At 39.4% G+C, this 14,953-nt stretch overlaps 2 protein-coding genes across 4 annotated transcripts; both read left to right on the top strand.

Annotated features, from left to right (window-relative positions):
• The first annotated feature begins 2,672 nt into the window (after positions 1-2,672).
• Positions 2,673-8,612, top strand: tmem33 (transmembrane protein 33). 3 transcript variants are annotated; one of them, XM_046406081.1, is made up of 8 exons: positions 2,673-2,830; positions 3,949-4,018; positions 4,316-4,410; positions 4,548-4,735; positions 5,904-5,971; positions 6,288-6,421; positions 6,997-7,080; positions 7,556-8,612. In XM_046406081.1, exons 2-8 carry the CDS (start codon positions 3,971-3,973, stop codon positions 7,683-7,685), a joined length of 747 nt encoding a protein of 248 aa, XP_046262037.1. In that variant the 5' UTR covers positions 2,673-2,830; positions 3,949-3,970; the 3' UTR covers positions 7,686-8,612. The 3 variants fall into 3 exon arrangements, with proteins under 3 accessions (XP_046262037.1, XP_046262038.1, XP_046262039.1); XM_046406082.1 differs by lacking the exon at positions 2,673-2,830 and adding an exon at positions 2,910-2,934; XM_046406083.1 differs by lacking the exon at positions 2,673-2,830 and adding an exon at positions 2,987-3,009.
• Positions 8,613-8,717: 105 nt separating this feature from the next.
• On the top strand, positions 8,718-14,879 carry bbs7 (Bardet-Biedl syndrome 7). Its single transcript, XM_046406079.1, has 19 exons — positions 8,718-9,401; positions 9,548-9,613; positions 9,748-9,810; positions 9,900-10,075; positions 10,183-10,369; positions 10,463-10,535; positions 10,634-10,741; positions 11,008-11,138; positions 11,328-11,412; positions 11,538-11,640; positions 11,748-11,940; positions 12,078-12,152; positions 12,254-12,322; positions 12,402-12,541; positions 13,174-13,338; positions 13,548-13,657; positions 13,753-13,856; positions 14,008-14,131; positions 14,387-14,879. The coding sequence occupies exons 1-19, from the start codon at positions 9,366-9,368 to the stop codon at positions 14,518-14,520; spliced, it is 2,142 nt and encodes a 713-aa protein (XP_046262035.1). The 5' UTR covers positions 8,718-9,365; the 3' UTR covers positions 14,521-14,879.
• The last annotated feature ends 74 nt before the right edge of the window (positions 14,880-14,953 follow it).

Below are 14,953 nucleotides of genomic sequence, written 5' to 3'. Positions count from 1 at the left end.
AGTAATAATAGTGATAATAATAATATATTATTATTGAGTTTAACATTAAAATGTAGTAACTGATAATATTAGCATTTGTCAGCATTTTTATTTCCTTGTTTCTTTCATTATAAATAACCACTTTTGTTTATTATTTTTTATTGTTGCTCGAAAATCCTGAAGAAGAGGTGGTTTACTTCTCAGCAGGTTCAGTCTCTAAATAAAATAAATTACATTGGCACATCACTTTATAATTCATATTTATCCTAAATATTTTTAGCCTAGTTGAAAGATAATTTACGGCTCATTTTCAAGAGATTAAAACGAGATTTTACTCCCAGAAATGTGAGTATTGTTCCTTCAACATTCTTTCATTAATTCTTTGCTTGATTCCGATCCTCATGACTTTTCGGGGATCATAGTGGGCTAACACTCCTATAATAATAAATGTAAGACAATCTATGTTCTGTATAATTGAGTCGTGCAGGGAATTTCTGAAAAGGCGCCAAATGAGCTCACAGTTTCGTCCGCTGAATCCTGGTCAAACTAAAACGTCTCATTTGAATTCTCACCTTGAGCTCTCTGGTGACTGCTTACGGTCCGAGAGGAGCTGACGCTTAAAAAAAAAAAATCATCAAGGTCTGTTCTAACTGAACGCTACTGTTTGGTGAGTTCTGTCCTCCCCAACAAATTAGACCAAAGTTGTAAAGAAAAACAAAACAACCAACCAAACAAAAAAGCAGAAATAGCGACAACGTTTTTTGCAGGCAGAATCATCCGTTAAAGGTAGAAAATGCATGCGAGGCAGGACGCTGCAGCCTTACTTACTTTGTGCGCTGCGCTGAGTCTCCGCTGTTTAATTACAAGCCCTAATTTCCAGTCGCAGATAGTGTCAAAAAATCTGCGACTATTTCTCAGAGATTCCCTTTAACAAGTGGAAACTTAGTGTCCTCCTGCACCATTTTATACATGATGAGCCGTCAGTAATGGGATTATTAAACAAAAACGTTTCAGGCGCTGGCGTTAACCTTTTTTAATGCCTAATTAGGTTTTGCAAAGAAATAATTAGATTCTACAGTGCTTACACTGCCTATATTTTCAAATGGCATCTCCAGCAAACACATCATCCTGCGACACTCGTGCCAATAAACTGCGGATATATGCGCTATAGTTGCAGTCAGATGTAAGATTTTAAAACATGTTGGGACCAAATAAGGTGCACTTAAAGCTAAAATAATTATCTAACACAGGCTATAGGCCAAACAACCGCAGGGACGTGATAGGCTGGTCGAGTGCGCCCTCTTGTGGTAGCATTCAAAATCACGTTTAGATGACTAAGAAAGCAGCAGATCATTTGTGTAATATTTGATTTAAAAAAACGAAAAAAAACTTGGGTGCTCTAATGGTTTTAGAGGAGAGCTGCAGGGACTGAACGGTGGCTAAATGTACAAAAAAAGTGGACTTATGGAGTCAGTTCTCCTTCCTGCTCGAAAAATGTGGGCGTTGACCTTAGCGCAGGCGCAATGCCGTCTTTTTCTCTTCACTATACTCAAGATGTTCTCCGTACAATAACTGCAGTGTAGCACTGTGGGTCTCCACAATACCACTGCTCTGTCAATAACCCTGACATAATTTAATGGAGACTTGTTATCTGATCATTATATGAGCTCTGTGAGAAATTCATCTTTCCAACAAATATACATGTTGTAGCTTGTCACTGTATGCATGCAGCAGAATGTGGTAAACCTCTTCCCTCCCATTTCCCTCACTTCCTCACTAATTTCATCTCTCACATATACAATAGATTTCTTTTTTTTCTTTTTTTTGGGGGGGGGGGGGGTCAGTTATTACTTCTGTCTTCAGGCTTCAAGGATCTAAGCAAGTCAGACCACCACTGTATCTTATGTTTCATTTATTTCGATTTTCTTATTTTGAAATTCCAATAATTTTAAGAATTCTCACTGAATTAAGATTCAACTTTTGTATTATCATCATTTTCCTTTGTGTCATCTCAGTACTTTTTCTTGTTTGCCGAGACCCTCAGTGCACTTACACAAACTTAGATGATACCCATAGACATAAAGCTATAAAATAATGTCACATAGCTAAGCAGAGACAAGCATAAGTTATTATGTAAGGCAGTAAGTGAAACAATACATGCATGCAGTAAATAGCTTATGATTGTTAATGTTTGTTTTATTCCATTTAGAATGAATAAAGTAGCAGAAGAGCAACTAACACGTCCAATTGCCTTTTATATTTTTTTACCACTAGAGCAGGCATGTCAAACCGGTCCACAGGAGGGCCGGTGTGGCTGCAGGTTTTCTTTCCAACCAAGTAGCAGCACACCAGACTTGACTCATTTAATCAACTGATCTCCGTCTTCAGACAGTTGATTGGTCAAACGGTGTGCTCTTGGTTGGTTGGCACAAAAACCTGCAGCCACACCGGCCCTCCTGTGGACCGGTTTGACACATGTGCACTAGAGGAAAGTATTACTTGTGAACAGGAGCTGTCGTTTTAAAATATCGCGAGAGATACATCTACGAATCTCTTTGCAGTCTCCACCCCCCACCGCCGCCAAGAATGGGGAGGTCATGACCAGCCCAACTCTGCTTTTGATTGGCTAATGCAGGTTGCCTTCATTGTTCGGGTTGGTTAAATGTAGGTATGAGGAATGAGATTGGTGAAGGTTAGAGTAAGAATTTGAAGTAAGCCAATCAGAAGCAGAGTCGGGCGGGCGATACCTTCGTCATCGTGGAAAAAAACTAACCTTGGTCAGCTGATCATTCGTTTCAAGTGGTGACTAGCACCCTGTCACTTAACGTAGAAGTTTGACGCTTTAAACTTGGTAAGCTGAGCGCTTTACTATTGTGATATATGTTTGACTAACCAGGCGCATTCATTCTGTACGAGCTCATTTAACAAGCCATAGCGATAGTCAGCCTGACCAGGGTAACATCTATTCATGAGCTAGCGGAAGACGTAGCTAACGTTAGCGAGGTTCTAGCTCTCATGCTAGTATGAATGGTAACAGAATATTCTAGACCCACCTGCTGCTAACCGTAGCTAGCTTGATGTTAGAATTACTAAAACACCGACCGAAGTACTTCTTTACTACTTACAGTCGTTGATCTGGTCTGATCTAGTTTGATCATTAGTTAAATATTATTTTTCCTTTAGAACAGCCCCTTCTTTAATAAAAAAAAAGCCATTGTATAGCTAAATTAGCTACGACTAGACTGCTAGCGTGGCTATATCTTCCATTTCGGCTGGAGAAAACGTTTGGTACAATATTTGGTTATATTGAATGCTGTGTTGCTGTTCATGTTCATCGAGATGAACTCTTAAAAGACACATTTTGCCTTTTTTTGGTTTTGTTTAACTAACGGTAAATTAATATTTAGACAGGACCATGATTCATCTCCGTCCTCAGTTAATGCGTTACCACTGAAAAGCAGCACTAGCGATAAAAGTTTGTGAGCTAAGATTCCCAACAATAGCTGACTTGCACATTTGAGTCTATTAGGATGTTGCAACGCAGATGATTAGTAGAACAGTTTGTTTGTTATATGAATTCATGAATGAAAATTAATTGGCAGCTATTTCGTTAACCTATTAACTGTAATTTTTCAAGCAGCAAGGCAAATATTACGTCTTAAATGTGAGTTTGTGCTTCTCTGTGTGTAGTGCAGTCAGTCAAATAGCTTTGGTATTTGGATTGTGTGTCAGACAGCAGTCATTTTGAATGCAACCTTAGGCTTTGAGAAGTTATGGCTAGTTCACTCTTTCCTGCCTTAAACATAATTCGCAGATTAATTGATAAAGAGAGCAGCCGTTAGTTGCAGCCAGAGGAAGGAATGTAATGTGATAACAACGAATACCTGCTTTGTTTGTGGTGTAGTTCATGGCTTCTCTTGGTATGGCTTGTTATTATTTCTTCATGATGCAACTTTTTTCCCTCCCAAGAGAGACAACCACACTCACAAAGATGGCTGATGCAAACCAGCAACATCCACCTCCCCAACTAGGGCTTATGGTGAGTTGGCTGTTTGACACTGTCACTCTGTAGGGTACACGCCACTGATTTATCGCTCAAAGATAAGGAGTACTACTCAGCAGTAAAACAGATTTTAGCATACATGAAAACAGAAGACCTGTCCTGTCATTTCAAATGCTTGAATACTAGAACAGGGAATCATAACCATTAACAGAGGTGTACCAGCACTTTACCTAAGACCCTTAGTGCAGTTAACACTGATGTATGTTATATCATAACTGATGTGGCACATTCAACAACCTTTATGTGCCTAAGTGTATTTTTGGTTTTGCACAGCAATTTTTAATGAGCAACAAGTTGGAAACTGCGATGTGGCTTTCACGGCTCTTCACTGTCTACTGCTCTGTCATGTTTATTCTACCAATTCTGGGGTGAGTTCACTCAGTGATGGTGTTTTACAAAATTTGATTTGTTAGAAAACTGACAGCAACACAATACTTCGACCCTCTTCTTATTGCTCCCAGCCTGAAGAGATGTCAGAATATTTATAACTGCTTGTGTGTTACAGACCCTATGCAGCAGCTAACTTCTATCAGCGAGCCTTGTTAGCGAATGCCCTCACCAGTGCCCTTCGCTTGCATCAAAGGCTGCCGCGCTTTCAGCTGAGCAGAGCTTTCCTGGCCCAGGCTCTCCAGGAGGATAGCTGCCATTACCTGCTCTACTCCCTCATCCTGGTCAACTCCTACCCCATCACAAGTATCCTTTTGCCTTGAAATAGTGAGAAAATATAAATGGATCAAGTAGGGCTGGGCGATATTAGAAAAAATGATCATCCGATTTTTTTTGTTCAAAATGTTCAATAACGATATATAAAACGATATACATGAAATCACTATTTTTTCATTCTTTTTTAATTGGATTGCTGTCTGCGAGAAGTGCTTGCGGCCTGGGAGTTGATAACGAGGGTCGATCACTTTCATTAGATTTTTAAACCCGGCTGTTTCGACAGTGCAAATTGGCTGCATGCCTTTTGCGATGAATTGTGTGATGACATGTGTGATGTCTTTGTGTCGTTTCGATGTTTTTTCATACACCATGGCGCTGGAAAGAGCGGACTGTATGGTTTGTTGATCAGCCTTCCTCTTATTGCTGGTCGAGGGGGCTTTACCGACCTGGCAGCACTCTGTGCTCTAATGGGTGATATTGTTTTAAATGCTGAAATAAGTTGCTGGTGTTTCCTGTTTTAGTAGGGACGTGACTTCTACACATTTTACACAGGACTTTGCTCTGTTGTTTATCAGATTTCAAATAGCCAAAGTACCTCCAGACAGCCGAGCCCTTCTGACCCTTCTTCTCAACGATTTCCTCCTGGGAAGAACTGAGGCTTAAATGCTGTGCAGAACTCTGCCCAGCCGAGTTTTCGCTCATTTTTCTACAGTCTTGCCTGTTTGGTTAGAGACACGCCGTAGTGGCTGCAACCACTACGCTACAGAATCTTTGCCGCAAACTTGCGGCTACGTGCGTCAATTTTTAGTTATGATTGGCTACTCGCGTGCCCGTGAAAACGTTGGAGATTTTTTTTGTGAAGGCGTGCGCTATCGAATGTTATCGAATGTGTCTTAATTTCTAATCGTATTAATTATAAATCGCGCTTAAAATCGAAATCGAAAAATCGCCCAAGCCTAGGATCAAGCTGTATATGTTAAGACTGTGGGATAGTTAATGTGGACTCTAATCTGTAGTGGTATTTTTGAGAATAAAATTAGGTTAAAATTCTATGATTCTATGAATCCTATGATTTTTATTATAAAATATAAAGTCATGTCTCATCCTGTACAGTTATCCAGCACTGATAATTGCAGTAAATTATTGGTGAAGATTAATTATCTGTCTTTTGATGTTTATCCTTAATGTTAGTGTTCAGTGAGCATCTTCCCAGTCTTCCTCTTCTCCTTACTTCATGCAACGACCTACACAAAGAAAGTTCTCGATGTGAGTATAAGGCAACAGTCACCTGCTGTGACTTTTAATGCTGTTAGTTAAAAATGTATGACAGAAAGCCTTTCCATGAACATTGTTTAAACCCCGAGTGGAAAATTGCCACCAGCTAAATGGTGGTGTAATTACCTACTCAATCAACCAGCCATTGTTCAGTGACCCAAATTCAACCTTAAAATTGAATAAAGCTGATGATTGATAATGTGATTTTCCTTCACATTTTCTTTCCTGTATCAATATTTTATGTAAACTCTGTGCCTCTCTGAGAACTCCTTGCTGCAGTTTCTGATCTTTTTGTCTTTCTTTGCAGTCTATGGGCCCCAGCAGCCTGATGTTCGTCAGAAACCTACTTGACAAACTTACAACCAATCAGCAGAACATCCTGAAGTTCATCGCCTGTAACGAGATATTCTTGATGCCAGCCACTGTTTTCATGCTCTTCAGGTAAATGGACATGACTCTCAGAAGTGATAGCTGTAGCGAGAAGCATTATGTTTTGGTGTTGCCCATACATCAAATTTCAAATTTAGTTCAAAGGTTAAGGTCATTGTGACTTCACAAAACACCGTTTTGCGCCCTAGCTAAAGAATTCATTCACCAATTATGACAAAATTACATGCAATTCCAATTATTTAATCAGATTGGGACCATATTTCACATCTGGTCATATACTAAATGGGTGACACTAATCTGTGGTGTCCACCTTGAAACTGTGTTGTTGTATACCTGTGGTCTGTTGGGTTGAACGTGTGTGGAACCTCCATGTTTTAGAATCTGTAGCTCTTTGCAGTTCCATCCATGTTTGAAGAATTGTAGTCCACCATAAGCTCATTGGTTCGGATGATACTGAGCTTCAGGTGATTTGCATGTTAGTACAGTTCAGATAAATATAGACAATGTTTTTGAAAAGTGCTGAATAAATAAATGTTGTAATCGCAGGTATTTATTATTAAAACAATGAAAAATCTGCAGTTGTGTGAAGTTGGTTCTCACTTTTCCTTATTATGCCTTTTTGACAGCGGCCAGGGGAGTTTGCTGCTGCCTTTCATTTACTACCGATTCCTCACTCTTCGCTACACATCCAGAAGAAACCCATACTGCCGGTGAGATGTTAAATAATACAATACTGTCATAAAACACAGGTCTTTATGTAAGCACGGTAGTTATAAGTGCAGACTTAGGGGTGAAGAAATCACTGTTTGTGAAATTGCACTGTTTTCAATAGTCAAATCCACTATGGGTCAGGCGAGGCTTTACTACATATGTTGTGTTAATGCAGAATCATACAAACATGGTATCATCCAGCACCATGAAACATTATGTTGAGGTAAAGCTACTGTTGTCAGTCAGGGTACTGAAAAATATCAGTAGTTTAGAAGGCTGAAGTAAAAATAAAACGACCCACTGAAATTTAGAAAAAATGAAGCCAAATTAATGAATGCATGTATGTGCTGACCTTGTTGATTGCAGAGTAATATAATCTGATGTTACTCAGTGGTCTGCTATTCACAAATGTAACATTTTAGCAAGTGCATCGTTCTCAAAGTTGTGTGTTAAGCAAATCTGTTTCCACCGCAGCACCTTGTTCACGGAGCTGCGAATCCTTCTGGAGCACTTCATCATGAAACCTGCCTGCCCCGTCTTCTTCAGGAGGATGTGCCTCAGCAGTATCGCCTTCATCAGCCGTCTTGCACCCACGGGCGTCTGATTACACTACATGAAAGTTTTGTTTTCTTTATCTTTATGCTTTGTTTTTCCACCATTTAGGATGTGACTTAAACTTTGATGGGGACAGACATTGCCATCAACAGAAGAAACTGTTTTTTGAATGTCAACTTTACGATCTGTGCTCCATCTTCTCTGTATACTTGAGTACAGTTGAAGACAAGTCAGTAATGCACAGAAGTCTCATGGTGATATTTCTTTTCCCGTCTTCTCAATGTGACCTCATTCAAGCAGTGGACACCCCTCACTTTTACGGACACCGCAGACATCAGGTGTGTTCTGTATGTATCAGCTGTTATGTCTTTATTTATTCGTGAAGATTTCTTATGCTATGATGAAATGTTAACATTCTGAGATTAGTAACTTAAATGAAGATGTGCTTACACATAATTAAATAAATATTCTTTTTTTTAAATCGTGTTGGATGAAGAATGATGTTGATGGATGGAGAATGAGATTTGTTTGCAGTCTCTGCCTAGTTCAGGTTTTTTATGTGCTCTGATTTGTCTAAATGCCTAACTTTAAGTGTCAGTCAGTACCGTCAAAGCTCACTCTTTTAGCAACATGCACAATCTTGGTATGATGACGAAATGGGAGCCAAATAAATGAACAAGATATCTGCTGTATTTTATGGGAGACTTTAAGGTACCAAGACATTTTACTGTAGGATTCATATGTGAAATGAGCTTCTGAAGGCATGTCATGCTTCTAACTGCATTCTGACATTGTTTCAAAAACTCTTGAATTTGTTCCATTCATTTCGTCTGTTGTAGTTTTTTTTTTCGTAATGCATGCTCTTATTTTTTGTTTCATGTTTGATGCGCTTATTCACCTACAGACAAACCACATTTTTTGACAAGGATAAAATGATCTCTTAATTAAACCAATAAAATATTAAAGAACTGTAATGTATTTATGCTTATAGTTTGTTTTAACTGCTATAGATGATTTGTGTTTCATAATCAGTGAATCTTGCACTCATGAACAAGTTTCTCCTGTCTATAGATATGAGAGACAATTATGTCTATGCTGACAATTTGTGTTTAAAACATATCTCGGAGAAGAACGTTCTTTAAAGTTTACAAACAGCTTCGAAGCCAATTTGTTACTACCAACTGGGGTAGCTTCGCGAGTTAACCAATGAAGACACAGCTTCAATTTCTGATACTTAATCTCATCCAATGGGATCACAGCTTGTCACTGCTGCTGCGTTGCCATGGGCAACGTTTTATCTGGTTCTCAAGCGTTGCATCCTTATTGCTAAAGACATTCGCGGAGAAAGAGGGGTTCAGTTCCGTATTACAACAGACAGACAGCGACTTGCCTCAGGTGTTCTGACGTAGTTCAGTAGATTCTGTGACAGATAAAATCCGTTTACCAGAATAGAGAGTTGGTGTGCAACTAAATCGTGTTAGCCAATTAGCTTGCTAGCTAACGTTAGCACGTCGAGCTAATCTGCTTGCCGCAGAGAGTTAATCCCAGGCTCTCTTAAACATTACTGACATCTTGTAATTTGGATGAAAATTTTACAAACAAGTGGATGAGTTGAACTGCAACAAATGATCCCAGTGGTTTTGTGACGGAATAACCTAAGGCGACGTGGAAGATTTGCACCATAGTTTTTTTTTTTTAATCCTCTTAAGACATCCAGTGGAGAAAGAAGATGGAGATCCACCTAAATCGAGTTGATTACATTCAGGTAAGCACAAGCACAGTCGGTGGTTTATTTTGCTTATGTTTCCCTTTTAGTATTTTATTCTGACGCTGGATTTTGAACAGTTTTACTGAACGATTCTCGTTGTTTCCTTTAAGTAACTTTTTTTCCCTTCTGCTTTGTCCTGACAGGTTGGTGTGACATCCCAGAAAACCATGAGGCTGCTTCCAGCGCTGGGAAAAAAGGCAACTCAAAAGGTATGGTTACTCTGTCAGAGCAAAGCCTGTGCTTAAACCACTTAGAGCAGTGACTTGTAGCTGCGAGTTGTGTTTTAATTGAATTGTTTCATACTACAGCATTGCGGTTATTGGTTGTTTTTTCTTTGCTTCAGGTTGCAATTGCTGATCATGATGGTATACTGACATGTTTTGGGATGAAGAAAGGAGAAGCAGTGGTATGTGACCTGGTTTTGATTTTCCTTTCCTCAGATCTTTATGTTCTGAATTTCAGTTTCTAATAACAAGAAATTTGACTCTGTTTCAGCCTGTGTTCAAAACGCTTCCAGGGCAGAAAATAGCCAGAATGGACCTTGGAGGAGCTGTTGGAACTCCACAGGAGAAGATATTTGTTTGTTCTGGTTCTCAGGTTCGAGGATTCACCAAGAAGGGGAAACAGTTCCTCACCTTTGAAGCGAACCTCACTGAGAGCATTAACGCCATGTAGGAACCACTTCTCCCCTTTGCAAAAGACTCACGCCGCTTGACCGGCTCATGCATAACCGTGTGATTGCCTTTGTATTGAATGGCGTTGGTTATCTCTTCTTCAGGCACGTCTCAGGCGCTGATCTCTTTGTGTGTGCAAGTTACATCTACAACCATTACTGTGACTGCAAGGACCAAGACTACTACCTCTCTGGAGACAAAATCAATGATATCACATGTTTGTCCTCAGAAAACCTGACTCGCCTCGTCCCAGTCCTGGCATGCCAAGATCGGGTTCTCAGAGTCTTGCAGGTAGACCAAGACCATATTCACTGTTCTGATTTTGGTACAGTAAGTTGTACTTCCTCAAACAATTAGATGAGATTTATGATTCTACTTATGTAGGGATCTGAACTTGCCTATGACATTGAAGTCCCTGGCCCTCCATCGGTCTTGGAACTGTACAACAAAGATGGAGGCGAGTTCATATCTCTGTGTGTTGTGTACTAGAGCAATTAAACATGAGAATGTTTTATGCGCAACAGATCTGTTCTGATGTGAATGATTTCTGTACAGGAGAGGAAATTCTCTATGGAACAACAGATGGCAAAATAGGATTGGTCCAGATTGGTGAACATTCAGCTGCAACAAAATGGGAGATCAACAATGACAAAAAGAAAGGAGGTATGTTGTATACATGACCATAGGGTCATCACTCCTATTACTACTAGATTAATACCAAACATTCTCCACAGCATATGAATAATAGAACTTGAAGGAGATCGAGAAACCCAAACAATAAATAATTTGTTGTCCTTAGTTATTTATTTTTTGATAAGGTTACAATATAGCACAGTATTTTGATTATTACAAAGAGCTATTTTGCAACCTGTCACATGTTTTAAGAATGCTCCAACATCTTAGAGTTACACTTTGCTGTCTCTTTTCAGGAATTCTTTGTGTTGACACTTATGACATCATTGGAGATGGAGTGAATGACATCCTGGTTGGCCGGGATGACGGGTCAGTTGAAATCTATGGTTTTGACAGCACCAGCGAGCCCACATTACGCTTTGAACATGTGAGTTTATCTGTCAAACATGGCTCATCAGAAGTGGAGAATTTACTCACTCTAATTTCAGTCCCAATTCACTACAATATGTAGTTCAAGTGCTGAGGAACTGTATTATGAATCAATGTATCATGCAGCCATCCTATGCTGCATGATAACGATCATAACGGCTGAAGTTTCCTTTTTTTCTGACTTCAGGTGTTGTCTGAGAGCGTGACTTCCATCCAGGGTGGCTGCGTGGGGAAGGAGTCTTACGATGAGGTCCTGACTGCCACTTATACAGGTTGGGTTAAAAGAAAATCATAACGGTTTTTCTGATGTGTAGTATCAGTTGCTTAAAAGCCCTATTGGCTTTTAAGTGTTAAAAAGTCATGGCATCTACTTCATTACTGTCATTGGCTTGTTCAGGATGGGTCACTGGTTTGACCACTGAGCCCCAGAAAGCTGAGGCCGGTCCTGGGGATGAGGTCAGGATGAGTAAGGAGACCCAGTCCAAGGTGGAAGCACTCAGGTATCAGCTCTTTTGTGCCTTTTAATGTATTTGACTTACTATGTAAGAGTTCAAGTACAATCTCAAAATACATATGTCCAGCAGTCAGTCATATTGTTCCTATCCAGGGCAGAGCTGGAGCAGCTGCAGGTCAAAGTCCTGCAGGGCCGTGAGCAGTACCAGCAGACCTCCCAGTCGAGCACAGCGGTTTCTGCTGTGCCCGTCTTCAGCATTAACGACAAGTTCACCCTCTGCCAAGACGATGCCAGCTACAGCCTCACTCTCGAGGTGCAGACTGCCATCGACAATCTGCTGCTGCAGGTCTGCTCCTTAATAAATCCTTGACATTACAATCTCAGGTGTCAGCAAAACTTGTGGCTGCATACTCTCATATTGTAGAAATCATGCTACAGACATAAACAAGCAAAACGTAACTTAAAGATGAATCCCCGATACAGAGTGATGTCCCTATAGACCTGCTGGATGTGGATAAGAACTCAGCTGTTGTCAGCTTCAGTGAATGTGATTCAGAGGTAAGCTGCGTAACGCCTTTCTACTCGAGACAGACATACTGTATAAATGTCATAAACCTGCTGCTGTTCCCAGAGATCTGACTCTCTTATTCTGTTTCCAGCAACCAAATGGGAACTTCCTACTGGCCACATACAGATGTCAAGCAAATACAACAAGGCTTGAGCTTAAGGTAAGACTTGCATCAAATTTGTGAAAAGCTACAGTACCATTGTGGGACTTCCAGTGTCTAATTGTGATGCTTGTCATAGGTGAGGTCCATCGAGGGACAATATGGGACCCTTCAGGCTTACATCACCCCCAGACTGCAACCCAAGACATGCCAGGTCCGCCAGTACCAGATCAAACCTCTGTCCCTCCACCAGCGGACACACAGCATAGACCAAGACAGGTGAAGACTTCAACTAATAAAATAGATTTCAGTTCGATCTGACAACTGGATCTTTCATGAGAAGTTAGGAGCATTTTCTTCATTAAGAATTTTTTTGAATCCAGTAATCAAAACTTATTTTGAAGCTTTCTAGGGAGTTATTCCTGCTTTTTCAAACTCTGAGGCAAAGGTTTAGTTATTGGTGATGCCCAAAACCAGATTTGAGTCGACCCAGCTGCAGTTCAGACTTCTGAATGGCTGCTGACATCAGATTTGCTCAGAATGAATGAAATGAAATGAAAAAGCAATTCATTATCAGGTTACTGGAATGGTGAAGTGAAACTGTAACTGAAAGCAAAACAGCCAATACATCATGAAGTTATACTAAAATAAATTAAAGAGTTTGGTCTGGACCTGCTTTGATTGGAAAGTGTCATGAGACAACTTTTGTTTGGTGCTATATAAATAAACTCAATTGAATTGAATTAAAATAGTATTTAATTGTCTAATTTTGTGAGAGAAAGCCTTTAAAGACCTTTAATAATGAATGCCATTATTACTATGTTCTGTTTTGAATTGTTTGTTATAAAAATTACATTTTTAATCTTGTTGAGCCACGTCTGTCTCTTACTTTGTCTCTGTCTGTCCTACAGGCCCATGAACAGGCTCAGTCTGGTGGGGCAGTTTAGTTTTGCTGAGATCCACTCCTGGGTGGTCTTCTGTCTGCCAGAGGTGCCTGAGAAAACACCAGCGGGAGAGAGCATCACTTTCTATTTCCATAACACTTTTCTTGGGACACAGCTTGAAGCCACCTACTGGTAAGTACACTAAGACTCTTGAAGAATTGCATGTAGAGATTATAAGGTACCTCAAAAGTGGTTATTTAATCTAATATCCTGTTGCACTAGAAATGTTTTATTTATGTTTTTTTTGTTATTTCAACAGGTTGTTGAAAACTTTCAGAGGGTATTTGTATCATGATCTGCATGGACTAAAAGATGCTTTTTCTTTGAACTTGTCATTTCAGTAAAGGAGAGGGTCACTTCAGGTCAGACAACATCTCTACTATCTCCATACTGAGTGATGTTCTCTCTAAAGAAGCCACCAAGAAGAAAATCAATCTGAATATTTCATATGGTAGGTGTATTATTATTCATTATTATTCAGGCCATAATCTTGAGTCATTTAAATTCAGTTAAACTATCTTCTTTGTTTGTTTGTTAATCTTCCAGATATCAATGATGACTCTGTGAGCCACACCCTGAAGATGATACATCCAAAGCTGGAGTACCAACTGTTGTTGGCGAGAAAAGTTCAGCTTATTGATGCACTCAAAGTAAGCATTAACATTAGTTAAATGTGTGTGAATGTGTGTTAAATCCACTTCAAGCTGTTTCGATACATTCATTGTGTGTATTCACCTTTGGTTAAAAGCTGCAAGTAACTCACCTCCATCCCACTTTCTCTCTAATTTCTCTGATTGGAAGGAGCTTCAGGTTCATGAGGGGAACGCTGACTTCCTCATCCCGGAGTATCGCAACATCTTGGACGAGTCTACTAATCTTCTCGAGGAGTACAAGAAGCAGCCAGCGCACCTTGAGAGGCTTTATGGTGTGGCATTATCAGTGCATGTCATTGACGCTTGTATCCAGAGCTCAATTAACTGATTTTCCTTCCTCCTTTTCATGTATCTTTTGCTCTCCTTATTATTATAATTGTTATGATTATTTTTTTTACATTCAATCCATTGCTAAAACTGTACAACTGGATTATCGTAAAAGTTCTATTATATCAACCTGGCATTATATAGTAGAGCTTGTTGGCAACTAATATTTGTCTTAATATTTTTCTTTCTCTTTCCTGTAGGAATGATCACAGACCTCTTCATCGACAAATTCAAATTCAAAGGCCAGAATGTTAAAACCAAGGTGTCCTCATTGCTGGAGATACTCGATAATTATGACTTAAATTCTCTGTTAAACTTTTTCAGTGACCTATGATGATACATAGATCAGATGGTATTTATATACATGTGTTTATTTTTGCTATTTTTGTATTGCATGTAATGTATTGCAAGAAAAAAATGTAGCAGCAGAGTCTGTCACGTTGTCATACTGTCATGTAGATATTGTTTGTTCTAACTACAGTGCACAATATTTACATATTGATTCATGTTAATTAATGTCTTTTGGTAACAACTAAAACAAGGGTGGTGATTAGTAAACAACTACAAGGTTAGTGCAGGTCTAAGTTTGATATTTCACTGACCTTATATAAATCAGAATTCATGTTTTATATCATAATTGCCAGAAGACCGTGAGTACCTCCTCTTGAAATAAAAATTAGAACTTATTTGTAACCAGTGTATGATTCATCATTCAAGGGGCTGATGGAAAGTTCAGCGAACAAATCCAACTAGAAATTAAACAGGAA

Source organism: Scatophagus argus, chromosome 12, assembly GCF_020382885.2.
Source record: "Scatophagus argus isolate fScaArg1 chromosome 12, fScaArg1.pri, whole genome shotgun sequence".
NCBI lineage: Eukaryota > Metazoa > Chordata > Actinopteri > Scatophagidae > Scatophagus > Scatophagus argus.
The sequence above is the reverse complement of the archived record's forward strand: the minus strand, read 5'-3'. Positions and strand labels throughout refer to the sequence as shown.

Bases quoted from the DNA above. Each gene is read 5' to 3' on its own strand.
- tmem33 (XM_046406081.1), top strand. From the start codon at position 3,971: ATGGCTGATGCAAACCAGCAACATCCACCTCCCCAACTAGGGCTTATG. The intron at 4,019-4,315 runs GTGAGTTGGCTG...GGTTTTGCACAG, and splicing joins CTCCCCAACTAGGGCTTATG to CAATTTTTAATGAGCAACAA. The intron at 7,081-7,555 runs GTGAGATGTTAA...TTTCCACCGCAG, and splicing joins AGAAGAAACCCATACTGCCG to CACCTTGTTCACGGAGCTGC.
- bbs7 (XM_046406079.1), top strand. From the start codon at position 9,366: ATGGAGATCCACCTAAATCGAGTTGATTACATTCAG. The intron at 9,811-9,899 runs GTATGTGACCTG...ACTCTGTTTCAG, and splicing joins TGAAGAAAGGAGAAGCAGTG to CCTGTGTTCAAAACGCTTCC. The intron at 13,658-13,752 runs GTAGGTGTATTA...TTAATCTTCCAG, and splicing joins CAATCTGAATATTTCATATG to ATATCAATGATGACTCTGTG.